Genomic DNA, 27,826 nt, shown 5'->3' on the forward strand with positions numbered 1-27,826 from the left:
TCTGGCTGTTGCAGTCATTTGGGGAGTGAACCAGTGGATGGAAGACCTCTCTCTCTGGCCCTACCTCTCTCTGTAACTCTTTTTTTTTTTTTTTTTTTTTGACAGGCAGAGTGGACAGTGAGAGAGAGAGAGACAGAGAGAATGGTCTTCCTTTTGCCGTTGGTTCACCCTCCAATGGCCGTCGCGGTTGGCGCGCTGCAGCCGGCGCACCGTGCTGATCTGATGGCAGGAGCCAGGTGCTTCTCCTGGTTTCCCATGGGGTACAGGGCCCAAGCACTTGGGCCATCCTCCACTGTACTCCCTGGCCACAGCAGAGAGCTGGCCTGGAAGAGGGGCAACCGGGACAGAATCTGGTGCCCCGACCGGGACTAGAACCCAGTGTGCCGGCGCCGCAAGGCGGAGGATTAGCCTAGTGAGCCACGGCGCCGGCCCTCTCTGTAACTCTTTCAAATAAATAAAATAATTTTTTTAAAAGAAACATGTACTGGTTATTAAAAAATTAACTTATTTATTTGAAAGGCAGAGTTACAGAGAGGCAGAGGCAGAGAGAGAGCTCTTCTACCTGCTGGTTCACTCTCCAAATGGCTGTGATGGCCAGAGCTGGGTCGATCTGAAGCCAGGAGCCTGGAGCTTCTTCTGGGTCTCCCATGCGGGTGCAGGGGCCCAAGGACTTAGGGGCCATCTTCCACTGCTTTCCCAGGCCACAGCAGAGAGCTGGATCGGAAGTGGAGCAGCCAGGACTCAAACTGGCACCCATGCTAGCACTACAGGCGGTGGCTTTACTTAATACACCACAAGGTGCCCCCCCCCATTTATTTTTTAGACCATAAAATGTTATGCAGTTACATTTGTTTGCAGTTCTTTAGCTAATAATAAATCCTGGAGCATTTTCCATGTCACTGTGATTCACTGCTGTTTACTGTTGTAGAACATTCCATGCTATGGAGTTTGTTTGGCCAACATGAACATCTGAGTTGTCAGTTCAATTCCACAGAGGAAGATTCTGTTCAAAAATTGACTCCACTTTTGGCCAGCTATCCAGTAGATTCTTTCAATCCATTTCAAACAAAGACTATGCATTGTGACACTGACGGGGCTTCTGTGTAATCAAGCACTGTGCTAGATGGGTGGCAACCCAGAGATGGTTTGAGTTTGTCCTTGCTCTCAGAGAAGTCAGCGATCTATTCGGAAGCAAATATGTTCATGGTTATTAAAAATCTGTTTTTATTTATTAAAGACCTGTTAGATGATTGCAGATTGGAAAATTAACACTCAGTCTTCCCTGTTTCTAATAGAGCGCCCACCCCCAGAACCCCAAGATAGGTTGGTGGGAGCACTTTAGTGCAGCTACAGTTCTCAAATGAGGTAGCCATCCCCATGGGAGGTGCGGCAGGTGCAGGTGCTCTGGGGAGTCACCTGTTTTGATCTCTGAACAGAGAGAATTGTGCTTCACAAGAATGAGATGTAAAACAATGAGAAATTTTTGATGTAAGACGTGTGATTTAGGCTGGCCTTGGCAGATGGATTCCACAGTCCTTGTCCAGAATAACTTGTTACTGATATTTCAGGGCGACATCCCGTCCCCATTGCTGTGCAGGAAGCCATGGGGCTGGGGTGGGAGTTGCTGTCTTGCAGGACATCTGCTGAACTAACAAGTTGAAAATGAACACATTAACAAGGGTGTATGCATACATAATAAACCATGAAAATTATGTGATGGGTTTAAGGCAGTGTTGATCAAAGTGGACATCTTGGGCCAGGAGAATTTTTAAAAATCGGCTGTCACCCAGCAATCCTATTCTTAGGTTTATATCTAACAAATGCAATCATAGTCACCAAGAGACTGTTGGTAGCCACTTTTATGTATAATAGTCCAAACTGAAAACTACCCAAATGCCCATCAATAACTGGATGAAGAAATAAATTGTGAATTCACATAATGGAATTGTGTATTCTATGTTCAGTGGGAATAAATGGTCTGTTTTACTTGTTGAAACTTAAATGAAGGCCAGTGCCATGGCTCAATAGGCTAATCCTCCACCTTGCGGCGCCGGCACACCGGGTTCTAGTCCCGGTTGGGGTGCCAGATTCTGTCCCGGTTGCCCCTCTTCCAGGCCAGCTCTCTGCTGTGGCCCGGGAGTGCAGTGGAGGATGGCCCAAGTGCTTGGGCCCTGCACCCCATGGGAGACCAGGAGAAGCACCTGGCTCCTGGCTTCGGATCAGCGCAGTGCGCCGGCCACAGCGCGCTGGCCGCGGCGGCCATTGGAGGGTGAACCAACGGCAAAAGGAAGACCTTTCTCTCTGTCTCTCTCTCTCTCACTGTCCACTCTGCCTGTAAAAAAAAAAAAAAAAAAAAAAAACAAAACAAAAAAAAAAAACTTAAATCAAGTCCACACACATGACATTGAATGAAAGGAACCAGAGTATGTATTGTCTGATTTCACTTATATAAGTGCAAAAGCAGCTACAGCTGAGCTACAGTGGTGACAGCACAATGGTTCTTCTGCTCGAGGTGTTCACAGGAGGGCAGCAGGCAGGCTTCTGGGGCACTGGCAGTGTTCTCATTTCTGTTGCAAGAGGTGGATCGAGTTTATGGAATTTCAGTGGGCTGTAGTGTGTAACTTCACTGTACATGTGTTATACCCAAGTAAAAATTTTTAAATTATTTTGTCAGAGAAAAAAATTATTTATGGGTAAAGAAACCCCATTTTGCTACAGCCCTAGACAGGGGAGAATCCATTTCCAGCAAGATAAGATGAACTGGGGCTATGTGATGGCACAGCGGGTAAAGCTGCCACTTGGGATACTGCCATTCCATATTGGAGTGCCTATGAGTCCTGGTTGCTCTGCTTCTAATCCAGCTCCCTGCTCATGTGCCTGGGAAAGCACATAAAACAAAAAAGCCTGCTTAGTTCTACACACACTTGGAACTTTACTTAAGATTTCATGACTATGTTTCATTTATTGATGATATAATACCAAACTATACTTTTCCTCTCTAGAATGTTCAGTGATTACATTTATTAGATTGTAGCACAGGCAAGTGCAATAATTTATGTACCAAAATTACATTTTTATAAAGACTTATTTATTGGAAAGAGTGACCAAGAGAGAAGGAGCAATACATACATACAGAGATCTCCCATCCGCTGGTTCACTCCTTAAATGGCTGCAACAGCCAAGACTGTGCCAGGCCCAAGCCAGAAACCAGGAACTCCATCCGGATTTCCCACGTGGGCAGAGGGCCTCTAGTGCGTGAGCCATGATCTGCTGCCTCCCAGGCACATCAGCAGACCGCTGGATTGGAAGTGGAGGTGCCAGGACGCTACCTGGCACGCCCATGTGGGATGCGGGCCGCTCAAGCAGAGGCCTGATCTGCTATTCTACAGTGCCCACCCCTTTTATTTTCACTATCATAAAACTGCGCTAGGCACCTTTACTGAGAAATCTTTTTTTAAAAAAGATTTTATTTATTTGAAAGAGTTACAGAGAGAGGTAGAGAGAGAGAGAGAGAGAGAGGTCTTCCCTCCACTGGTTCACTCCCCAGATGGTCACAATGGCTGGAGCTGTGCCGATCCAAAGCCAGGAGCCAGGATCTTCCTCTGGGTCTCCTACGTGGGTGCAGGGGCCCAAAGACTTGGACCATCTTCTACTGCTTTCCCAGGCCATAGCAGAGAGCTGGATTGGAAGAGAAGCAGCTGGGACTTGAACTGGTGCCCATATGGGATGCTGGCACTGCAGGCCAGGACTTTAACCTGCTATGCCACAGCACCGGCCCCTACTGGTAAATCTTTACACAAGTCTATCCTTTAGAACTTACTTAGAATAAATTCCTAGAAATGGAAATGCTGGCTTAAATTCCTGTTTTTATTCATTTGATAATTATTGCTAAATTATCTTCCAGAAGGGTTTACTGAGTGAATGACAGTCCTTGTATCCTTAATATCACTACTAAATAAATGCATGCTTAAAGTCTTCGGATTATGAATTTGAATAGGATACGCGGGGAGAAGAGACAGTGGATTGGGAACGTTTCCCAGTTTGTGTTGAGATGGGGATTGTTGTGTCAAGGAGAGGAGCAAGACCGCGAGAGTTCTTGAATTCCGTGACTTCATGATCATGCAGAACAATCACTCAGACTTATGAACAAGTTGATGGATCAGCGTTTTTCTAGAAGAGTAATTACATGGAGTACCCTGGGTACAGGGCTCTGGGGTTTGACAGACCTGGGTTTGCCTGTGAACGACACCACTTCCTATCTGTGATTCTCGGAACGTTGGTAGCTTTCTTGGGGCCTGTGTTTCCTCCTCTTGCTGGTCCACACCCCAGGGCTGGTGTAAAAATGGAAGACATAAAATCATCAGCACACATGCATGTTAGCTAACTTCGTATTGCTTTTGGTATTAGCCTAGAAAAACAACACTGAAAAATGAGGGCTACTGTAACATTAAAAGCTTGATTAAGTGCTTCAGGAAATATGGTTTTCCTTTTGCACACCGGATTTTCATAGTCAGCAGTCAGTCACAGTAAATATAGTTTTGTCAGACTTTGTATTACATCTTTGTCAAACCAGTGTTTAAGAATGATATACTGGGGCCGGCACTGGGGCGCAGCGGTTTAAAGTCCCAGCCTGCAGCACCAACATTCCTTATGGGTAGGAGTTCGAGTTCCAGCTGCTCCACTTTCTTTTTTTTAAATTTTTTTTTTTTTTAAATTTTTTGACAGGCAGAGTGGATAGTGAGAGAGAGAGAGAGAGAGAGAGAGAGACAGAGAGAAAGGTCTTTCTTTTCTGTTGGTTCACCCCCCAAATGGCCGCTATGGTGGGCGCACTGCACTGATCCGAAGCCAGGAGCCAGGTGCTTCTCCCGGTCTCCCATGCAGGTGCAGGGCCCAAGGACTTGGGCCATCCTCCACTACCTTCCCGGGCCATAGCAGAGAGCTGGCCTGGAAGAGGGGCAACTTGGATAGAATCCGGCGCCCCAACCGGGACTAGAACCCGGTGTGCTGGCGCCGCAAGGTGGAGGATTAGCCTGTTAAGCCACAGCGCCGGCCAGCTGCTCCACTTTCAATCCAGCTCCCTGCTAATGCACCTGGGAAAGCAGCAGACGATGGCCTAGGTCTTGGGCTCCTAGACCTGTGTGAGACCCGGAAGAAGCTTCCGGATCCTGATCAGCTCAGCTCTGGACATTGCAGCCATTTGGGGAGTGAACCAGCAGATGGAAGACTTCTCTGTCTCTACCTCTCTCAAAATAAATAAAATTTTTAAAAATTTGTTAAAATATATTACAAAAGGCCGTGGCTGCCATTGGAGGGTGAACCAGCGGCAAAAAGGAATACCTTTCTCTCTGTCTCTCTCTCTCACTATCCATTCTGCCTGTCAAAAAAAAATATATATATATATATATTACAAAAGAATAATATACTACTATAGTTTTAATGATCTGTGATTAAAATTTACTGTATGTAAGTTCAGTGGTCATATTTTCATTTGATTATTTATAGCCCTTGCCTATATTCCCTCTGAATTAGGTCTTTTTTTTTAAGATTTATTTTATTTATTTGAAAGAGTTAGAGAAGAAGAGGCAGAGAGAGAGAGGTCTTCCATCCACTGGTTCACTCCCCAATTGGCCGCAACGGCCAGAGCTGAGCCCATCCGGAGCCAGGAGCTTCTTTTGGGTCTCCCCAGCTGAAGCAGGTGCCCAAGGACTTGGGCCATCTTCTATTGCTTCCCCAAGTCATAGTAGAGAGCTGGATGGCAAGTGGAGCACCCGGGACTCGAACCGGCACCCATATGGGATGCCGGCACTGCCGGCAGCAGCTTTACCCGCTATGCCACAGCACTGGCCCCTGAACTAGATCTTTTTACTCTACCTGTTGAACTCTATTTAGTGTAGCATTAAGCCTTTGTTTATTATGTAAATTTTTAAAAAATGTTATCTAAAAAGATAAAAAAAGGAAGGGAGGGTTAAGGGGAAAAGGAAGTATTATTATAGTCTTAGAATTGTATCCATGAACCACATTGAATCTGTTCTCTTTGTATCAATATCACATTAACATGAGAAATGAGAACTGTGTTGTAGTAATCATCATGCATTTGCTGTGACCCTGAGAATCTATTAATATTATTAATAAATTCCTTAAGTCAAAATAATAAGACTCAGCCACAAGCTTCGTTCTCCTGTTCGTGGTGGCTGTGGGCCCTGGGCTCTGTCGAAATACAGGACCTCCATGTTTAAATTGATCTTCTTGCTCCGAAAGTGGAAACTGGTGCTCACCTTCTTGAAGGTGAAGAGAAAAACAAAATAAAATAAAATCAGACTTTTCAGTACTCCTGAAAACTGTTTCTGCACAGAGAGGTGAGAAAAACAAATGTGAGAGGCCGGCGCCGTGGCTCAACAGGCTAATCCTCCGCCTTGCGGCGCCGGCACACCGGGTTCTAGTCCCAGTCGGGGCACCGATCCTGTCCCGGTTGCCCCTCTTCCAGGCCAGCTCTCTGCTGTGGCCAGGGAGTGCAGTGGAGGATGGCCCAAGTGTTTGGGCTCTGCACCCCATGGGAGACCAGGAGAAGCACCTGGCTCCTGCCATCGGAACAGCGCGGTGCGCCGGCCGCAGCGCGCTACCGCGGCGGCCATTGGAGGGTGAACCAACGGCAAAGGAAGACCTTTCTCTCTGTCTCTCTCTCACTGTCCACTCTGCCTGTCAAAAAAAAAAAAAAAAATGTGAGAGAAAAGGGAAGGTTTGCATGCGGAAGAAGTGCTCTTGTGTTCCATTCGATCCAAGTGTTCTACACCATGGGCGGCTGTGTGCTCAGGGCGAGAGGCCGGGGCATCCCCAGACAGTGCTTGCATTCTTGCTTCTTGTTGTGATGGTTTTCATTTTAAATGAAAGATTTCACCTCTTGGCCGGCACCGTGGCTTAACAGGCTAATCCTCCGCCTTGTGGCGCCAGCACACCGGGTTCTAGTCCCGGTTGGGGCGCCGGATTCTATCTCAGTTGCTCCTCTTCCAGGCCAGCTCTCTGCTATGGCCCGGGAGGGCAGTGGAGGATGCCCCAAGTCCTTGGGTCCTGCACCCCATGGGAGACCAGGAGAAGCACCTGGTTCCTGGCTTCAGATCAGCGCGATGCGCCGGCCGCAGTGGCCATTGGAGGGTGAACCAACGGCAAAAAGGAAGACCTTTCTCTCTGTCTCTCTCTCTCTCTCTCACTATCCACTCTGCCTGTAAAAAAAAAAAAAAAGATTTCACATCTTTATCTTCGTCTCTTTGGAACACAAGTTCTCAGGATACAGAACTGGAGGTGAATCTGTACATGCAGTGGCCTTCTGTGTCGTGCACCTGCTGATCTTGCTCCCTGTGCTGACAAGTGTGACCCAACGACAAACCCTGGTGTATGTCTGACAAGCATAACCTGGCCTCACTCCAGCCAACGACCTGGAGACTGCAGGACCTGAGAACTCTTGTTTGATTTCCAAAGAACTTTGATGTTTTTACCCAGAGTCCCTTTCGCCTCCTGGAGTCCGCTTCTCACCAAGGATACTGACACCTGTCCTGCACACAGTTGTCAGGTAGATCCCAGGAAAGGTGCAAGCGCCGTGTTACGATTGGCACCATGAAGTTCGGGGCTGATTGCTGACGGCCCTGTTTACGCCTGTCCCCTAGTGTGGTGCTTGAGGGCTCTGCTTTGTTCTGTACTCTGTACATCTACTACAATTCCAGGGGGACAGGAACTTCTCAGTACATGTCTGTCAGAAGGAGGAAAGGAAGGAGGGTTGTCAGTCCCAGGAGGTCCTCGGTTGCTCTCACGGGCCAACCCCTGCCATGGTATCTCTCATTAATAAGCCAATCCAAGGTGCGTAGGTGGAGCAAGATTCAAACACAGAAGACTTGCAGCCCCGTCCACTGAACAGCAGGGGGAGCACCCACATCAGCAATAAAGAGCCCTGGTCTCTGCTTTCACCTTCCGCAGTGTAAACAATGGTCATGTCAGGGGCTGGCACTGTGGCACAGCGGGGACTCCAGTTCCAACCCGGCTGCTCCACTTCCAGTCCAGCTCTCTGTTATGGCCTAGGAAAGCAAAAGATGGCCCAAGCGCTTGGGCCCCTGCACCCGCGTGGGAGACCCGGAAGAAGCTCCTGGCTCCCAGCTTCGGATCAGCCCAACTCCATCCATTGCGGCCATCTGGGGAGTGAACCAGCGGATGGAAGACCTTTTTCTCTCTCTCTGCCTCTGCCTCTCTGTAACTCTGCCTTTCAAATAAATAAGTAAATTTTTCTTTAAAAAAATGGACATTTAACAAGTTACAACTCTTACAGCCTGGAAACTCAGGCTTGTAGGACTAAAGAACAAAATATTCTGAAGCTAAAAAAGTTGTGTGTGGAGGGGTGGAAAACTAAACTTCACAAATGTTAGCCACATAGACACTTCCATATGTCCGTACTATCTCAGATAATGCTAGGTCACTCCTCTCTATCTAGCTCCTCATGGCAAACAAACAGTAAACTCAATTCCTTTTTTTTTTTTTTAATGGTGCATAACTTGTCATTCTTGATGCTCTGTTGTCAATACTAAAACCAGTGTCTGGAGGGTGGGCACCAGCAGGCATTTGGTGCTGTGATTAAGATGCTGCTTGGGGGCCGGCGCCGTGGCTCAATAGGCTAATCCTCCACGTGCGGCGCTGGCACACCAGGTTCTAGTCCCGGTCGGGGCACTAGATTCTGTCCCGGTTGCCCCTCTTCCAGTCCAGCTCTCTGCTGTGGCCTGGGAATGCAGTGGAGGATGTCCCAAGTGCTTGGGCCCTGCACCTGCAAGGGAGACCAGGAGAAACACCTGGCTCCCGGCTACGGATCAGCGCGGTGCACCGGCCGCAGCAGCCATTGGGGGGTGAACCAACAGAAAAAGGAAGACCTTTCTCTCTCTCACTGTCCACTCTGCCTGTCAAAAAAAAAAAAAAAAAAAAAAAAAAAAAAAAAAAAAAAAAAAAGATGCTGCTTGGGATGCCATGTTCCGTATCAGAGAGCTGGGGTCCAGTTCTGGTTCTGCTCCCAGTTCCAGGATTCTTCCTAATGTGCACCTTGGGAGGCAGTAGCTGATGGCTCCACTAGTTGAGTCCCTGCCACTCACGAGGGCCATTTGGATTGAGTTCCAGGCTCCCAGTGTTAGCCCCGCCCAGCCGCTATTGTTTCCAGCATTTGAGGAGTAAACCAGCTGAAGATCTCTGTCTGCCTCTGTCTCTCTACCTCTCAAGTGAAAAAACAAAAACCAAAGTGAAACCAAACTGGTCTTCCAGGCTATTATGGGCAAGAGAGCAGAGCTCCATGCCAGAGCTAACTTGTTAATCACCACTGGTTTTCTGAAGTGTGTTGTGGCGATCTGGCTGGACACGCCCACCATAGATTGTATACACCACTGTAAAACAAACCAGATAGAAAAGCTGCCGGCCGGCACCGTGGCTCAATAGGCTAATCCTCCACCTTGCGGCGCCGGCACACCGGGTTCTAGTTCTGATTGGGGCACTGGATTCTATCCCGGTTGCCCCTCTTCCAGGCCAGCTCTCTGCTATGGCCCGGGAAGGCAGTGGAGGATGGCCCAAGTGCTTGGGGCCTGCACCCCATGGGAGACCAGGAGAAGCACCTGGCTCCTGCCATCGGATCGGCGCGGTGTGCCGGCCGCAGTGCACCTACCGCGGCGGCCATTGGAGGGTGAACCAACGGCAAAAAGGAAGACCTTTCTCTCTATCTCTCTCACTGTCCACTCTGCCTGTCAGAAAAAAAAAAAAAAAAAGCTGCCAAGTTATGTGGTGAGAGGTTGGTGGTTCTGAAATCAAGGTTTATTATACTCAGTACTTTAACAACCACTAGAGAAAAACGATGGAGTAGAGAGGGGATTCTTTTTTTTTTTTTTAAGATTTATTTACATATTTGGAAGGCAGAGTTACAGAGAGGGAGGGAGGCACAGGCATAGGGAAAGAAGTCTTTCATCTGCTGGTTCCCTCCCCAAATGGCCCCAACAGCCAGGGCTGGGCCCGTCCAAAGCCAGGAGCTTCTTCCAGGTCTCCCACATGGGTGCAGGGGCCCAAGCACTTGGGTCATCCTCCACTGCCTTCCCAGGCACACCAGCAGGGAGCTGGATCGGTAGTGGAGCAACTGAGACTTGAATTGGTACCCACATAGGATGCTGGCACCGCAGGCAGTGGCCTAACACACCATGCCACAGTGCTGATCCAAAGATATTTTTTTAATTTATTTGAGAGGTAGAGTTACAGACAGTGTGAGAGAGAGACAGAGAGAAAGGCCTTCCTTCTGTTGGTTCACTCCCCAAATGTCCGCAACAGTTGGAATTGCGCCAATCCGAAGGCAGGAGCCAAGTGCTTCTTCCTGGTCTCCCATGCAAGTGCAGGAGCCCAAGGACTTGGGCTATCTTCTACTGCTTTCCCAGGCCACAGCAGAGAGCTGGATTGGAAGAGGAGGAGCTGGGTCTTGAACCAGTGCTCATACGGGCTGCCAGCGCCACAGGCAGAGGGTTAACCTGTGCCACAGCGCCGGCCCGAGAGTTTTTTGTTTTGTTTTGTTTTGTTTTTAACTTTACTTATTTATTTGAGAGGCAGAGTTACAGACAGAGGGGGAGAGAAAGGTCTTTTTTTTTTTGACAGGCAGAGTTAAAGAGAGACAGAGAGAAAGGTCTTCCTTCCGTTGGTTCACCCTCCAAATGGCCACTACTGCCGGCACGCTGCGCCGATCCGAAGCCACGAAATATGGGAGACCTGGATGAAGCTCCTGCCTCCTGGGTTCGGCCTGGCCCAGCCCAGTCCATGGTGGCCATTTATGGAGTAAAACCACTAGGTGGAAGATCTCGCACTCCCCTCTCTAACTGCCCTCCAAATAAATAAATGCAAAATATATAACAGTGAGTCTTTAAAACAGACACAAAAATTACTCAGCTCTCATAGCTGCGGCTCCCAGGCTTCTGCTCTTTCCCACTGTGGAAAAGGGCACGGGTCTTTGAGAATTCCAGCCCCATCAGTATTTCCCAACTTCCTGAACAGCATGTTTTAAGCAAGACACAAAAACGAATCAATGACACTGGTTCACAATCTATGCCTAGGAGCAGACACAAACTTCTAATTTTATTTCTCCTCTCCAACGGCCAAAAAATCGGTTTCATATATATTGCTTCACTTATGAAGTCCTGTGAGGCCTAGACACAATTCTTAGGCACAGCGGGTTACAATTCGCGAAGCCCGTAGCCTGATCTCTCCGCGCACGCGCATTTTACATAGGACAAAACAGATGTTCAAAGGGGCGAAGGGTCCAGCTGTTCGGCATCTTAGCCAGCGCAATTAGAGTTCCACCCAGAACAAGTGGCTCTTAGGAAATCTGACAGCACACAGGCCCGCCCACTCGCCCAGCCGGGGAAGCTAGGGTTCCTCCACACCTTCTTCAGTACACCGGACGCGCATGCGCCTAGGACCTCTGATCATGTGACCCGCGGGCTTGGCTCACGTGACACAGCTCCTGGAGGCGGAGTTCCACGGCCAAGATGGCGGCCTACCTGCAGTGGCGGCGCTTCGTTTTCTTCGACAAGGAACTGGTGAAGGAGCCCGTGGGCAATGATGGGGCGGCTCCCGGGGCCGCGCCTACCGCCGGATCCGCTGCTTCCAAGTTCCTTTGCCTCCCTCCTGGCATCACGGTTTGCGACTCAGGCCGAGGGAGCCTGGTCTTTGGAGATATCCTTCCTCCGGAGCTGTTTGCTCTGCCGGTCGCTGAAGAGATCCAGCTAGGATGGAACCTGTCAGAGTGGTTCGTGCCCTGGGCCACCTTCCTTTAGATAGGCGCTAGGGCTCTTCTGTGGGCTGAGGGAAGACAGAAGGAAGTCCATTCTCCAGTTTGTCAACTGACCAATCCTGGGCGAGTCATGTAACCACTGGCCTTCAGTTTCTTTATCGGTAAAAAGGGCGTCGTGCCAGTTGGCAAGGTTATCTTAAGATCAGTTCAAAAAATGGATGCCGGTTGGCTTTAAAGGATGAATGTGTAAGGTGTCATGGTTTCCCCCGCCCAGTATTGTGGGAGAGGAGGTAGATAAGACTAGGAATTTGTGGCTTCGTTCTTCACGTAGTTGCCCTAAACTCTGGGCTCCATCACTCTTTAAGGCAGGGTGTTCCGCCGGAAGAAATCCATGGTAATGTCAGAAATCCTTGATAATGTATGCATGTTAGTTTGGATTCTGATCCAAACATAGATAAAGCAGTTCCCCCTTATCCATGGTTCCAAGACCACCAGGGACACCTGGAACCATAGATACTACAAATCTCTATATATTGTTTTTTGCTTGGCAAATGTTCCTAAACTTATAATACGGTTAGATCGTGCTGAAAGCATTTTAAGTTGAAAATATTTTGTCAAAAATGCATGTAGAACACGATCCTGCCAAGCAGAGCTTAGTCACGTGGTGCACTGTAGCATGTCAGTCCTTTGCCCTGTGACCACCTGGCTGCTGAGGAGCTGTGGCTCTCCGTGCTGCCCAGCATCCCAGGGTCGTATCGCACTGCATATCGCTAGCCTGGGAAAAGATTTTGATCTTTTCAAATTCAACATTTGAAGTTGGGTTTCTGGTGAATACATATTGATTTTGCATCATTGTGAGACTGGAAAATTGTGAGCTGATGGTCCAGGACCATCTCTATATACATATCCATGATAAAATTTAATTTATAAGTTAATCATGGTAAGGGATTAACAATAAAATAGAACTATTATAAAAATATGCCGCAATAAAGGTTAAGTAAATGTGGTTCCTCTTTCAAAATATCTTACTTCCTCATTATGCTGTAGTAGTAACACAGGTTTTTAAAAAAATTATTTTATTTATTTGAAAGGCAGAGAGACAGAGAAAGAGGTCTTTTGTCCACTGGCCACAAGGGCCAGGTCTGGGCTAGGCTGAACCGGGAGCCCAGAACTCTGTACGAGTCTCCCACGTGGGTGCAGGGGCCCAAGCACTTGAGCCATGATCTGCTGCTTCCCAGGCACATTAGCAGGGAGCCAGGATGCTGGCTTTGCAAGTGGTGGCTTGACCAGCCAGGCCGCAATGCCAGCCCCAGTGTAGTAGTAGTGTTTCCAGACTGTGGTTGACTGGGTAATTGAAGCCATGGAACTATCGTTTCTCTTCTTGGAGAGGAAGCACCTTGACTGCCCTGCACATATGGAAGGCCAGATCTGGTTCTTGCCACGTTCCCTCCAGCTTACAGGCTTCCAGGCCTACAAACTGCGGGTGACTCACCTGTACCAGCTGAAGCAGCACAACATCCTAGCATCTGTTGGTGAGGATGAAGAGGGTATCAACCCGCTGGTGAGTCCCAGAAAGGAAGAGGGAAGATTCGGGACCCTGCGGATGTTTTCTGTTTTCTGGTATGTGTGTTTTGTTTTTGCTGGAGGGTGAACAGCATTTACACTTCGGAGGTTTGTCCACAGGTAAAGATCTGGAACCTGGAGAAAAGAGATGGTGGCAACCCACTCTGTACTCGAATCTTTCCTGCCATCCCAGGAACAGAGCCAACTGTTGTGTCTTGTTTGACGGTCCATGAAAATCTCAACTTTATGGCCATCGGTAAGCAGAAAGAAAGCAGAAGTAACACTTCTGGATGCTTTGTAGACGTCCTTCAGAGTTGCTTCTGCGGCTCCTCTTCATTTGTTTTCATGAGATCACTTTGTTCTGCACTGAGGCCTTGAGATAGTAAAGTTTGGAATGAGAAAGCATTTCAGTTTGTTCTTTAATAATGAGCCGGGGAGTACCGGTATTCAGGTAAGCCATTAGAGAGTCTGGGTGTAAGGTGAGCTTGGCGTTCCTAATTGGCCTCTTTTCCCTTCATTGAAGTCCGACTCCTTGCTCTCCTGCAGGTTTCACTGATGGCAGTGTGACATTGAACAAGGGAGACATCACCCGGGACCGGCATAGCAAGACCCAGATCTTGCACAAGGGCAACTATCCCGTTACTGGACTGGCCTTTCGCCAAGCAGGAAAGACCACCCACTTGTTTGTGGTGACAACAGAGAATGTCCAGGTATGACAGAGGCCACCGCTCTGAGCGGCAGCCAGGAAGACTTTTCTGTTGCTCAGGGGGCTAGGATAAGGAACTGTTGGGAGAGGTGGCATGCTTAGAAGTTTCTTCAGATATCCTTCACTCATTGCTCAGCTTAGTATTTCATTTCTTCACATCGGAGAGTGGGAAGCGTAAGAAAAGAACACGGGGCTTGTAATGAAAAGGCCTGATGTTTTCCCCTTCAGCTATGTGATATTGGACAAGTTGCTTTGCCTCTTTGGTTTCTGGTGCCCCTAAAAAGCCTGTTTTTTCTTTTCATCTACGTGAAAGGCAGAGTGACAGAGAAAGAGAGATCTCCCTTCTGCTGGTACGTCCCCCAAATGCCCACAACAGCCAGGACTGCACCAGACTTAAGCTAGGAACTGGGACTTGTGTCCATGTCTCCCATGTGGGTGGCAGGAGCCCAAACACTTGAACCATTATCTGCCACCTCCCAGATGCATTAGCAAGAAGCTGGATTGAAGTGGAGTAGCTGGACTCAAACGCTCACTTCATTAGGGGACGCAGTTGTCCCAAGAAGCAGCTTAATGTGCTGTGCTGCATGTTCACCCCAGTCTCTTTTTTTTTTTCTTTTTTTCATTTTACTTGAAAAGCAGAGGGGCCAGCGCCATGGCACAGCTGGTAAGGCTGCCGCCTGTGCTGCTGGCGTCCAGTATGGGCACTGGTTTGAGTTCCAGCTGCTCTGCTTCCAGTCCAGCTCCCTGCCAATGGCCTGGGAAAGCAGTGGAGGATGGCCCAAGTGCTTGGGCCCCTGCACTCATGTGAGAGACCCGGAAGAGCCTCTTGGCTAATGTCTTCAGCCTGGCCCAGCCCTGGCTGTTGTGGCCATTTGGGGAGTGAACCAGCGGATGGAGGATCTCACTTTCTCTCTGTCTCTGTAACTCTGCCTTTCAAATACATAAATAAATCTTTAAAAATTTATTAAAGGAAAATCAGAGAGCTCCCCGATATGCCAGTTCAGTTCCCAAATACCTACAACAGCCGGAGCTAGGGTAGGCCAAAGCCAAGAGCCCAGAACTCAGTGCAGGTTGCCCACGTGGGTGGCAGGAGCCCAAGTACTTGAACGGTCACCTGCTGACACCTGGGTGCACATCAGCAGGAAGCTGGATCAGAAACTGCTCAGACTTGAACCCAGGTGTTTTGTTAAGGGATGCTGGCATCTCAGGCACTGACTCTACTGCTGCTCCCAACGCCAGTCTATAACTGTATCTTTTCTAATTCCGTTTTTCCCTTGAGCATTTTGAAGTGCCATCTTACAGAGATGGGAGGACTTTATATGGAGGCTTCAGTGCCACCCCTCAAAGGGAGCCTTGAACTGCTTGCTTTCTTCCACAGTCCTATATAGTGTCCGGGAAGGACTACCCCCGTGTGGAGTTGGACACCCACGGCTGTGGCCTGCGCTGCTCAGCCCTGAGCGACCCTTCTCAGGACCTGCAGTTCATTGTGGCCGGAGACGACTGTGTCTACTTGTACCAGCCTGATGAACGTGGGCCCTGCTTCGCCTTTGAGGGCCATAAGCTCATCGCCCACTGGTTTCGAGGCTACCTCGTCATCGTCTCTCGTGATCGGAAGGTTTCCCCCAAGTAAGGACCCAGGGAGAAGGGAAGGGAGAGGGACAGACTTGGACTTGTTGCCTCCAAATTATCCAGATTTTAAAATCCTAATGGCTGGGTCTTGCCAGTCTCCTACTTCGGTTTCACGTAGATTGCACTGCACCTAGACTTCGACTTTGCTGAAGAACGTGTGGTTTTGCTGCAGATAAGGGATGCTCCCATCTCAAGCACTGACTCCATTGCTGCTTCATTTGCTGAGTGGCCCTGGTATACGAGAGTGTTCCAGGAAATTTGGAATTTATATTGATTTTTTTTACTCTTTAGCCAAATTGGACAGAGGAACAAGGGATTGAGGTAGCGGAGAAATTCAAAAGTAGTAAGAGTGCAAAGCACAGTTGTGTTTTTCCAGAGCCCTGTAAAAGGGGGAGGCGGGGACTCTTGCGTGGTGGCAGTGCTCCCTAGTCGAAGTTGGTTTGTTTTCGTATGGCACCAAGCACAGCAGGCGTCGGGTGATCACTTGTGAGATGGGTGGATATCTGTCTGCTGTCTGGGTTCATGGTAGGGTCCCAGAAGATAAGATCAGGCCCGTGTGCTTTCTTTGCACCTGCCAGCACAATGCTGGGTGTTACGGGGCGAGCTGCCAGTGCAGCCGACGTGGTGATTTGTTCTGGGAGGAATGCGCAGCACCACACTTGTCCCAGGAAAGAACTGAAGGGGAGTGGAGATGGGGGATCCACATGTCTGATGCTGTCTGTTTCCTATGCAGGTCAGAGTTTACCAGCCAGGACTCGCAGAGCTCCGATAAGCAGATTCTCAACATCTATGACCTGTGCAACAAGTTCATAGCCTATAGCGCTGTCTTTGAGGATGTAGTGGATGTGCTTGCTGAATGGGGCTCCCTGTACGTGCTGACGAGGGATGGGCGGGTCCACGCACTGCAGGAGAAGGACACACAGACCAAACTGGAGGCAAGGCCACCAGGTTCCCAGAGCTAGCGCAGGCTCAGAAGCAGCTGCGGAAGTAGGCTCCCTAGTCACTTTGCCCAGGGTTTCCCTTCCCTTGGGGTCACTGTCTGACTCAATGTCCTTAGCTAAGGTAGAATCACAAGATGAATGGCCTGGGATGAGGCTTTAAGGGCCATAAGTGCCCGGAGCCTGAGCCCACTCTCAGGGTCCACTTGGTTGGCAAAGACCAACCAAGGTGAGGTGGGTCTGTGGGAGGTCTCGCTATGCTGAGGCTCTGGGCAGGTTGCAGCTCCAGGACCGTGTAGCTTGTGTGTTGCAGGTGCATGTTGGGAATGGGGTCTTTTCAGGACTGCTGCTCCCAGTTTTCTAACGTCTCTCCTCTTCTAGATGCTGTTCAAGAAGAACCTATTTGAGATGGCAATTAACCTGGCCAAGAGCCAGCATCTGGACAGTGACGGGCTGGCCCAGATCTTCATGCAGTATGGAGACCATCTCTACAGCAAGGGCAACCATGACGGCGCTGTCCAGCAGTACATCCGGTCAGTCTGGAGGCACTGGGGATGTAGCTCTGAACAGCAGGCAGCCAGATGGCTGAGACCTGTGTGGGGGGAGGGCTGGAACTCCATCCCAAACTGCTCGTATTTTCCATGGAAACTGCACCATCTCACATGGGAGGACAAGGTACCCTTTTGGAAAGGCAGTGTTGGCCGGCGCCGTGGCTTAACAGGCTAATCCTCCGCCTAGCGGCGCCGGCACACCGGGTTCTAGTCCCGGTCGGAGCGCCGGATTCTATCCCGGTTGCCCCTCTTCCAGCCATAGCTCTCTGCTATGGCCCCGGAAGGCAGTGGAGGATGGCCCAAGTCCTTGAGCCCTGCACCTGCATGGGAGACCAGGAGAAGCACCTGGCTCCTGGCTTCGGATCAGCGCGGTGCGCTGGCTGCAGCGGCCATTGGAGGGTAAACCAACGGCAAAAAGGAAGACCTTTCTCTCTGTCTCTCTCTCTCACTATCCACTCTGCCTGTCAAAAAAAAAAAAAAAAAAGAAAGAAAGGCAGTGTTTAGGGTCAAATCCAATCAGTATACAATTGAACTGATGATGACCTCTTATTTTAAACTTAAGCCTAGCCTTTTTAAAGATTCATATTTCTTGGTTCTTTAAAGGAAAAAGAGAGTTTATCTCTTGTTTCTTTTTTTCTAAAGATTTATTTTATTTACTTAAAAGGCAGAGTTACAGAGAGGCAGAGACAGAGAGAGGTCTTCCATCCGCTTGTTCACTCCCCAATTGGCTGCAACAGCCAGAGGTACGCCGATCTGAAGCCAGGAGCCAGGAGCTTCTTCCTGGTCTCCCATGTGGGTACAGGGGCCCAAGGACTTGGGCCATCTACTGCTTTCCCAGGCCATAGCAGAGAGCTGGATTGGAAGTGGAGCAGCTGAGACTTGAACCAGCAACTATATGGGATGCCGGCATCACAGGCAGAGGCTTTACCCTCTGTGCCACAGTGCTGGCCCCATATCTCTTGTTTCTATACTGTTTTAGAAATCTGGCCAGCTTTTTTCTCATTTTTCCTATTTTCAACCAAGTTTAAGAACCAACTTCATTCTAGTTAGGATGACTACTTTCCAGACAGCCCAGAGACGGTTGTTTGGTGTGGTGGTTAAGACACCGCCCGGGACACTCACATCCCATTATGTTGGTGTTCACGGGTTTGAGTCCTGTCTACTCTCCTGATTCTAGCTTCCTACTAACGCACACCCTGGGGGGCAGAGGTGATGGCTCAGTAACTGGATCCCTGCTACCCATGTGAAAGACCTAGATTGAGTTCTTGGCTCCTGGCTTTGGCCAGGCCATTCCCACTGTTACAGGCATTTGGGGAGTGAACAGGATAGAACTTGCTCTGTCTCTACTTCTCAAATAAATAAAATAAATAAGTTTTTTTAAAAAAATGCCTGCAGGTGAGGATGTGGAGAACGGGCAATTCTCATACCCTGTGGTTACAAGGTAAATTGTACAGCAGTTGAGGAAAACAGTACAGAGGTTCCTCAAAAAATTAAAAATAGGGGCCGGAGGCGTGGGCAGTAAGTGAAGCCACTTTGACACCAGCATCTCACATGAGTACTGGTTCGAGTCCCATTTGTTCCATGTATGATCCAGCTCCCTACTAATACACCTGGGAAGGAAGTAGAAGATGGCCCAAGTGCTTGGGTCCCTGCCACCTATGTGGGAGACCCAGATGGAGTTCCAGGCCGCTGAGTCCAGCCTGGCCTAGCCCTGGCTGTTGCAGCCATTTGGAAAGTGAACCAGTAGATGTCTTTTTTCTGTCTTTCATATTCTCTCTGTGTGTCTCTGTCTCTCTTCCTTTCTGTAACTCTGCCCTTCAAATTAGATACATAAATCTTTTTTAAAAAAAATAAAATTACTATGTGATCGAGTAGTCCCACTGCTGGGTATGTACTCAAGGGAAATGAAATCAGTCTGTCGGAAAGACATGTGTCCTCCCACATACAGTGTTACAGCACCATATGTGATAGTCAACGTATAGGATCCGCTGAGGTGTCCAGCTGATGAGTGGGTAAAGAAAATGTGGCACATAGACACAGTGGAATTCTATTCAGCCATTAAAAAAGATGAAGTCCTGTCATTTGTGACGTGGGTAGAACTAGCGGTCATCATGTTCAGTGAAAAAAGTTGGGCACAGAAAGACAAGTGCAGCTGGTCGAGTGGTGGTCCCCAGAGGCTGGGGAGAGGGGTGGGAAAGTTTGGGCAATCAGAGTTAAGTCACAGTTAGAGAAAATTTTCACATCTGTTACACAGTAGGGTGACTATAGGGACTGATAATGGACCGTGTATTTCAGAACTACAAGAGGAGATACTGAATGTTTTCATCATGAGAAGTGATATGTTTGAGGAGATAAATGTGTTTACCTAGATTTGGAATTATATGATGTACACATGTGTTGAAACTTCACATGGCACCCCATAAATACGTACGCTTTTCCCCCCTAAAGATTTATTTATTTATTTATTTATTTATTTATTTGAAAAAGTGGCAGAATTAGTGCTTCCATCTGCTGGTTCACTCCCCAAATAACCACAACAGCCAGGTCTGGGCCAGGCTGCAGCCAGGAAACTGGAACTTCATGCTGTTCTCCCACTTGGGTAGCATGGGCCCAAGTATTTGGGCCATCATCTGGGCCTTCCCTGGTACATTAGCAGGAGGCTGGATTGGAAACAGAGTAGCCAGAACATGAGCCAGCGCTCTGGAATTGGGATTGGAATACTGGTGTCCTAAGCAGGGGCCTGACTCACTGTACCACAACGCTGGCCCCTATTGCAGTTTTTACTTGTCAGTTGAGGGAAAAACAGAACAAAACAGAACAAAACCAGTGATGCAGGACCTTGGTGCTCACTGCAGCACAGTCTAGCAGACTGGTACTACCTGAGACCATCAGAAATGCAGAATCTTGGGCCTCTGCCAGGCCTGCTGCAGCAGCTTGCATTGTGACATGCTCTGCAGCGATTCTCCTGCATGCAAGTTTGAGAAGTGCCCTGATGCAGATGATGTTTGTGTCTCCAGAACCATTGGGAAGCTGGAGCCATCCTATGTGATCCGCAAGTTTCTGGATGCACAGCGCATCCACAACCTGACCGCCTACCTGCAGACCCTGCACCGCCAGTCTCTGGCCAATGCCGACCATACCACCCTGCTCCTCAACTGCTATACCAAGCTGAAGGACAGCTCAAAGCTGGAGGAGTTCATCAAGGTGCAGGGCGGCGTTGGGAGAGGGTTCCGGGGGTCCCCGTTGTGCACTGGGGCTTCCCCTTCTGTAGCCAGGCACGAGAATGCAAAGGCTGACCTTCATCTGGGGACCTGCACCCTCTGTAAATGGGGAGCATAGTAGCTGTCCTGCCATTTTTCTCCCATCTCCCCTCCTTTTCATGTATCTCAGGCCAGAGAAGTGACATTGAGGAAGCTGTGTCCCCAGGAGGGCCTGAGAGGCAGGCTGGCCTCGTGTTCCCCAAGCCTGGGCTTTAGTACCCCTTAGGAATCTGTCTTAACACCGGCTGCTTGTTTCCTTTCCCTTCTCCAGCCACCTCTGTGCGAATGACTCTGTCTGGTGTCTCCCTGGCAGACAAAGAGCGAGAGTGAAGTCCATTTTGACGTGGAGACGGCCATCAAGGTCCTCCGGCAGGCTGGCTACTACTCCCACGCCCTCTACCTGGCTGAGAACCACGCGCATCACGAGTGGTACTTGAAGATCCAGCTCGAGGACATTAAGGTGGGTAAGATCCTGACTCGCTCAGAGCCCTGTTCATCTTGAGGATGCGGCAGGAGGCTGAGTGAGTCAGGAGCAGGTGCTAGCCAGCCTCTCACCGCCCCGCAGAATTACCAGGAAGCTCTTCAGTACATCGGCAAGCTGCCTTTCGAGCAGGCCGAAAGCAACATGAAGCGCTACGGGAAGACCCTCATGCACCACACCCCAGAGCAGACGACCCAGTTGCTGAAGGGACTCTGCACCGACTACCGGCCCAGCACGGGAGGCCGAGGCGACAGGGAGGCTCCAGTCTGCAGGGTAAGGCCTTTGGTGGAGCAGCTGTGGACAGCCAGGATCACCGTAGGGGCCTCCTGGGAACCGAGCCCACTCACCCTGCCTCCCCTCTCCTCCCTTGGCGTCCTAGGCCAACTCGGAAGAGTTCATCCCCATCTTTGCCAACAACCCGCGAGAGCTGAAAGCCTTCTTGGAGCATATGAGCGAGGTGCAGCCAGACTCCCCCCAGGGCGTCTACGACACACTCCTCGAGCTGCGCCTGCAGAACTGGGCCCATGAGAAGGAGCCCCAGGTGATCCCCGGCCAGAGGCACGGGTGTGCTGGAGAGCAGACGGTTCTTGGTGCCTCCATTCTTGGGGGCTGCCTGTTACTACACTCATTTCTGAGACCAGCGGTGACCCCTCATCCATGGGGCTAACTGGGGCAGGGGAAACTGGGCTGAGGGAAAGAACCTGCTGATTGGCCTGCTTCCAAGAGACCCTGTGAGTTTTCTGCATGTCCAGCAGCTCTGCCCTCCTTCCTCCCCAGGTCAAAGAGAAGCTTCACGCAGAGGCCATCTCCCTGCTGAAGAGCGGCCGCTTCTGTGATGTCTTTGACAAGGCCCTGGTCCTGTGCCAGATGCACGACTTCCAGGACGGGGTCCTTTACCTCTATGAGCAGGGCAAGCTGTAAGCGTCGGGAACTTCCCGAGAAGGGGACGGATTCAGGGCGTGTCCCAGGGACAGCCCCTGAGCTGTGCCCCTTGCCCGGCCCCAGGTTCCAGCAGATAATGCACTACCACATGCAGCATGAGCAGTACCGGCAGGTGATCGCCGTGTGTGAGCGCCATGGCGAGCAGGACCCCTCCCTCTGGGAACAGGCCCTCAGCTACTTCGCCCGCAAGGAGGAGGACTGCAAGGAGTACGTGGCGGCCGTGCTCAAGCACATCGAGACCAGGAACCTCATGCCTCCCCTTCTAGGTACTGGGAGGGTGGGGTCGGGGGTGCTTGGCTGCCGACCACGAAGGGCTCTGTGGCCAGGGTCCTTCCGCTCCGTCCAGAGCTTGCTGCTCAGCTCACCCTGCTGTTTCCTTTCGGACCCCCTCTCAGTGGTGCAGACCCTGGCCCACAACTCCACGGCTACTCTGTCTGTCATCCGGGACTACCTGGTCCAAAAACTGCAGAAGCAGAGCCAGCAGATCGCACAGGATGAGCTGCGGGTGCGGAGGTACCGAGAGGAGACCACTCGCATCCGCCAGGAGATCCAGGAACTCAAGGCAAGGTACCTAGCATCTGAATGTGCAGGGGGAGGGGAGGGGTCCAGGCTGTGATCCTGTTCCTCAAGGGGTGTAGTAAAAACACGTCAGAGGCAGAAGACAGGATTGTATGTGCGTGTTTGTGCATTTTTAGTCTTGAAGAGGTGTTTTTTCAAGACGGATTTGTTTGTTTGGAAGGCACAGCATTGGGGCAGCGCTGTGGCATAGGGGGCTAAGTCTCTGCCTGCCATGCCGGCATCCCATATGGGTTCCAGTTCTTGTCCTAGCTGTTGCTTTTCCAATCCCGCTCCCTGCTAATGGCCTGGGAAAGCAGTAGAAGGTGGTCCAAGTGCTTGGGCCCCCACACCCATGTGGGAGACCCAGAAGAAGCTCCTGGCTCCTGGCTTCAGATCAGCTCAGCTCTGGCTGTTGCGGCCATTTGGGTAGTGAACCAGCGGGTGGAGGGTCATTTTCTTTGTCTCTCCCTCTCTGTCTGTAACTATACCTCAAACGAATAAATAAAAAATTAAAAAAAAAAAAAAAGAGCATCAGAGAGACAGAGAATGTTGCATCTACTGGTTCACTCCCCAAATGACCACAATAGGCAGTTCTGTGCCAGGCCAAAGTCAGGAGCCAGGAACTCCATGTGTCTCGCCTGAGTGGCAGGCGCCCAAGGGCTTGGGCTGTCGCTGCCTCCTTCCCAGGCATGTCAGCAGGAAGCTGGAGTTGAGCAGAGCAGCCAGAACTCAAACGAGCATTATCATATGGGACTCTGATGTGGCAAGTGGAGGCGTAATATGCCACAGTGCTGCCCCTTGAACATCTGGTTTTTATTTCTTTTAACTGAATATTTAATTTATTTTATTAGATAACATTTTAAATTTATATTGCAGTCAAAGGCTTAATGGTTTTACCAAATAAAGAGTTGAATAAATAAATTGACCATAGTCCAGCAGAAAAATAGGCAGGGGTTATAAATAAACAATAATCGACTTAAAAGGTGTTTAACTTCACTCTTAAAGTCAATTTTATTTTACTTATTTTTTTTTCAGAACTCTTTTTTTCCTAAAGGTTTATTTGTTTGAAAGGTAGAGTTACAGAGAGACAGGTGTGTGTATGTGTATGTGTATGTGTGTGTGTGTCTTCCATCTGCTGGTTCATTCTCAAACCAAATGGCCACAACAGCCAGAGCTGGGCCGATCCAAAGCCAGGATCCAAGAGCTTCTTCTGGGTCTCCCATGTGGGTACAGGGGCCCAAGGACTTGGGCCATATTCCACTGTTTTCCCAGGCCACAGCAGAGAGCTGGATCCGAAGTGGAGCAGCCGGGACTCAAACCGGCACCCATATGGGATGCTGGCAAAGCCAGTGGCAGCTTTACCCACTACGCCACAGTGCCAACCCCTACATTTTATTTTTTTAATTATTTTTTACAGATTTACTTATTATTTGAAAGAGTTAGAGGGAGAGTCGGGAATTTTCCATCCACTGGTTTACTCATCAGGTGGCTGCAATGACCAGAATTGGGCCAAGCCAAAGCCCGGAGCCAGGAGCTTCATCTGAGTCTACCACATGGGTGCAGGGGCCCAGACTCTTGGGCCATCCTCCCCCACTTTTCCCAGGCCATTAGCAGGGAGCTGGAATAGATGTGGAGCAGCTTCAACGTGAACTGGCACCCGTATGCTATCTGGCCCCATAAAATAAATTTTAAATAGTTACGAAAACATTAAACTATGGTAGTATATCATTCCTATCAGTTTGACACAGATTGAAAACAAAATTTGACAAAATACTTGCAGCAAAACTAATACAAGCTTTATTATTATTATTTTTTTAATTTTAGCTCCCACATACACGGGAGAACATGCAGTATTTGTCTTCTTTGTGGAAGATCTGTTTTAATGGGGGAATTCCAGAGTAGCTTATTACACAAATCATTACTTATGGGGCTTTGAGGGATATTATCTTGTAGCAAGTACTTTTCTTTCTCTCTACTTATTTTCTAGCTGTTCCAAACACACATCTAAGTTGTGATTGGAATCCATTCTGAGCTTGGCTTTAGAAAATACATGAAGTGGGAGCTGGCGCCGTGGTACAAGTAGGTTAATCCTCTGCCTACGTTGCCGGCATCCCATATGGACACTGGTTCTAGTCCCGGCTGCTCCTCTTCCAATCCAGCTCTCTGCTATGGCCTGGGAAAGCAGTAGAGGATGGCCCAAGTCCTTGGGCCCCTGCACCCACATGGGAGACCTGGAAGAAGCTCTTGGCTCCTGGCTTCGGCTTGGTGCAGCTCTGGCTGTTGCGGTCATTTGGGGAGTGAACCAATGGAGGGAAGACCTCTCTCTGTCTCTCCCTCTCACTGTCTGTAACTCTACCTCTCAAATAAATAAAATAAATCTTAAAAAAAAATAAAATACATGAAGCAGATTACTTAGAGTTACATGTCAAATCCGACTCTTAATCTTATGTGCGCTTAACCTTGTAAAACGTTTATTAGAGAACAACAATTTCTTGATTCCACAAATATTTACTGTGCCTGGATCATGTCCCAGGCCCTGCTTTCATGGCACTCATGGCACTCATGTCGTAGAGGGAGACACAGACAGAAGGCCCTGAGGTAGGCCAACTCTTCCAGTGTGTGAGGTGGTGGTGGCAGGTTCTGAGGAGAAAATGGAGGTGGCCAGGGCTGCGGCTCAATAGGCTAATCCTCTGCCTTGTGGCGCCAGCACACTGGGTTCTAGTCCCGGTCGGGGCGCCAGATTCTATCCCGCTTGCCCCTCTTCCAGGCCAGCTCTCTGCTGTGGCCCCAGAAGGCAGTGGAGGATGGCCCAAGTCCTTGGGCCCTGCACCCCATGGGAGACCAGGAGAAGTACCTGGCTCCTGCCTTTGGATCAGCACGGCGCGCCGGCCGTGGCGGCCATTGGACGGTGAACCAACAGCAAAGGAAGACCTTTCTCTCTGTCTCTCTCTCTCTCACTGTCCACTCTGCCTGTCAAAAAAAAAAAAAAAAAAAAAAGAAATGAACCATCACATGGGAAACAAAAAAAAAAAAAAAAAAAGAGGGAGAGTGGGGAAGAAGTGTGTGTGACAGTTTCAGATGAGGCCAGGACAGGACAGGCCTCCCCCAAAGGGTCACAGCTGAGTGCAGACCTGGAAGGCAGTTTCCTGGCACTTGAGAAAACTGTCCCCGGGGGTGACTCGGGCTTGCCCAGAGCACACAGAGGCTCACTCCAGCCCCAGGGCTGCCGTCCTCAGCAGCCTCCCTCGAGGCGAGAGGAGCGAGTCTAGTGTTCTCCAGCCACCCTCTGTCCCCCCTGGGCCGTGGCCCTGTCCTCACTCTCGGCCACTCCTGTCGGTCTCCCTTGCCTGTAGTCCGAAGATTTTCCAGAAGACCAAGTGCAGCATCTGCAACAGTGCCTTGGAGCTGCCCTCGGTGCACTTCCTGTGTGGCCACTCCTTCCACCAGCACTGCTTTGAGAGTTACTCCGAAAGTGATGCCGACTGCCCCACCTGCCTCCCGGAAAACCGGAAGGTCATGGATATGATTCGGGCCCAGGAACAGAAACGAGATCTCCACGATCAGTTCCAGCACCAGGTGGGATGAGTGGGCTGGGGGGGCGGGGGATCCCCAGTGTCCCAGAGTCCCTGGGGCACTGTGGGGCTTGGCTCCTCTCCTCATTTAGGAAATGTCACTTCTGTTACGGTTCTTCCCTCTTCCCCTGCAGCTCAAGTGCTCCAATGACAGCTTCTCCGTGATTGCCGACTACTTTGGCAGAGGGGTTTTCAACAAACTGACTCTGCTGACCGACCCGCCCACAGCCAGACTGCCCCCCAGCCTGGAGGCGGGGCTGCAGCGGGACCTGCTGATGCACTCCAGGAGGGGCACTTAAGCAGCTCGTGAGAAAGCGGTGACCGCGGAGGCCCAGCGGACCAACGGGCGACTGAGGCGGCCGCGCGGAGGGCTGGGCGGCCGTGCCCACAGCTCAGGAGCCCGGGGGCCTTCTTCTCCTGCCTCCTCCTGCAGGGCCCCTCCCTCCTGCTGATGAGCAGCTAGAGCATTCAGACCAGCGGGGGCGGGCACCTCGGCAACCTCTGCGTGTGGACAATAGCAGCTTTATTCTGCACCCAAGAGCACCAGGCTGTGCTTGGGTCCTTACTATAAATAAACGAATATCATGATTTGGGGGGTGGAGGATTTCTTCCGGGGACTTCCTGGTGGTTCGTAGCTGTGCCCAATGTACTTCCCTGTGTTCTAGACTCCAGTTCCTTCCTGCAGAGCCCCTGCAGGTCGTGTTGACTGGAGACCTCACTGTGGTGTGCGTGAGGCCTATGGCCTCTGCTTCACTGAGCACTCTGCAAGAGCCTAACCACTGAGCACCCAGAATGCCGCTGGTCTCTGCCTCGTGTTTGGGTCAGATATTCTGCCTTCAATAGAAGGCAGATTCTGGGGGAAGCCTGGGGCTCAGCCTCCCTTCCTAAGGAGTTCTTGCGGTCTTGCTGGACTCACTACCTGGTGATAAACAGGATAGAAGGTCTTCTGTTGAGCCAGCTGAAGTTGATGCTGCTGTGGAATTTGGGTTACACTTCCTGTGAGAGTAGTCTTCCTACAGGCGTGTTTATTGACATGGGTGTTTCAGATTGAAGGCACTTGTGGTATTTGTGACACATAGAAGCAGTACTGTAGTGGCCGTGAGTACACATTGGACCAGCTCCCCTGGGTCTGAGTCCCAGCGGCGCTTTTCACTTAGGGCAGTGCGTGTATGGGGGTCATAAAGGCCCGAGCGGTCAACTGGGGCCCAAGGTTCGCACACAGGTGCTCAGTTCACGACTGTGACACTACTGGAGAAGCTAAGCCTTCTCTTCCACCAACAATGCTGTTAGCTCCTGCTTCATAACTGTGGGTTTTTTAAAGATTTATTTATTTGAAGGGCAAGTTACAGAGAAGGAGAGACAAAGCTTTTTCATCCGCTGGTTCACTCCCCAAGTGGCTGCCATAGCCAGGGCTGGGCCAGGCCAAGGCTGGGAGCCAGGAGCTCCAACCGAGGTCTTTACTGGGTGGCAGGGACCCAAGTGCCAGGCACGTTGGCAGGGAGCTGGATGGGGTCGCTGGCACTCTGTGAGATGCCAGCTTTGCAGGCAGCAGCTTAACCCCACTGCCTCAGAGGTGCAGCCCCTAAGCATGACTAATTTCTGTGAACATATTTCCTCATGTGAAAAACAGAAATGCGTGGGTTTTTTTGGTTGTTGTTGTTGTTTTTTTTTTTTTTTTTTTTTTTTTTTTGCGGCCTGTCCGCAGCTGGGTCACGTGCACTTCCCGGGAGGGGCCTGTCCCAGTAGGCCCTGCCCTGCCCCCACCTGACTGAAGCTGACCGCTGAGGACGTAGAGGAGCAGTTAGACACTGGCCAGAAAGGGCCTGGCTCCCTCACAGAACGGTGTG

At 50.1% G+C, this 27,826-nt stretch overlaps 1 protein-coding gene across 2 annotated transcripts; it reads left to right on the forward strand.

The window, feature by feature from the left end:
- The first annotated feature begins 11,491 nt into the window (after positions 1 to 11,491).
- Positions 11,492 to 26,590, forward strand: VPS11 (VPS11 core subunit of CORVET and HOPS complexes). 2 transcript variants are annotated; one of them, XM_062197175.1, is made up of 16 exons: positions 11,492 to 11,794; positions 13,169 to 13,340; positions 13,463 to 13,598; positions 13,889 to 14,052; positions 15,427 to 15,674; positions 16,411 to 16,612; positions 16,997 to 17,148; positions 20,184 to 20,370; positions 20,740 to 20,886; positions 20,992 to 21,180; positions 21,287 to 21,448; positions 21,685 to 21,824; positions 21,913 to 22,115; positions 22,245 to 22,416; positions 25,761 to 25,983; positions 26,114 to 26,590. In XM_062197175.1, exons 1-16 carry the CDS (start codon positions 11,535 to 11,537, stop codon positions 26,276 to 26,278), a joined length of 2,922 nt encoding a protein of 973 aa, XP_062053159.1. In that variant the 5' UTR covers positions 11,492 to 11,534; the 3' UTR covers positions 26,279 to 26,590. The 2 variants fall into 2 exon arrangements, with proteins under 2 accessions (XP_062053159.1, XP_062053160.1); XM_062197176.1 differs by having other exon boundaries at positions 11,493 to 11,721; positions 13,192 to 13,340.
- The last annotated feature ends 1,236 nt before the right edge of the window (positions 26,591 to 27,826 follow it).

Source organism: Lepus europaeus, chromosome 7 (genome assembly GCF_033115175.1).
Source record: "Lepus europaeus isolate LE1 chromosome 7, mLepTim1.pri, whole genome shotgun sequence".
Lineage (NCBI taxonomy): Eukaryota > Metazoa > Chordata > Mammalia > Lagomorpha > Leporidae > Lepus > Lepus europaeus.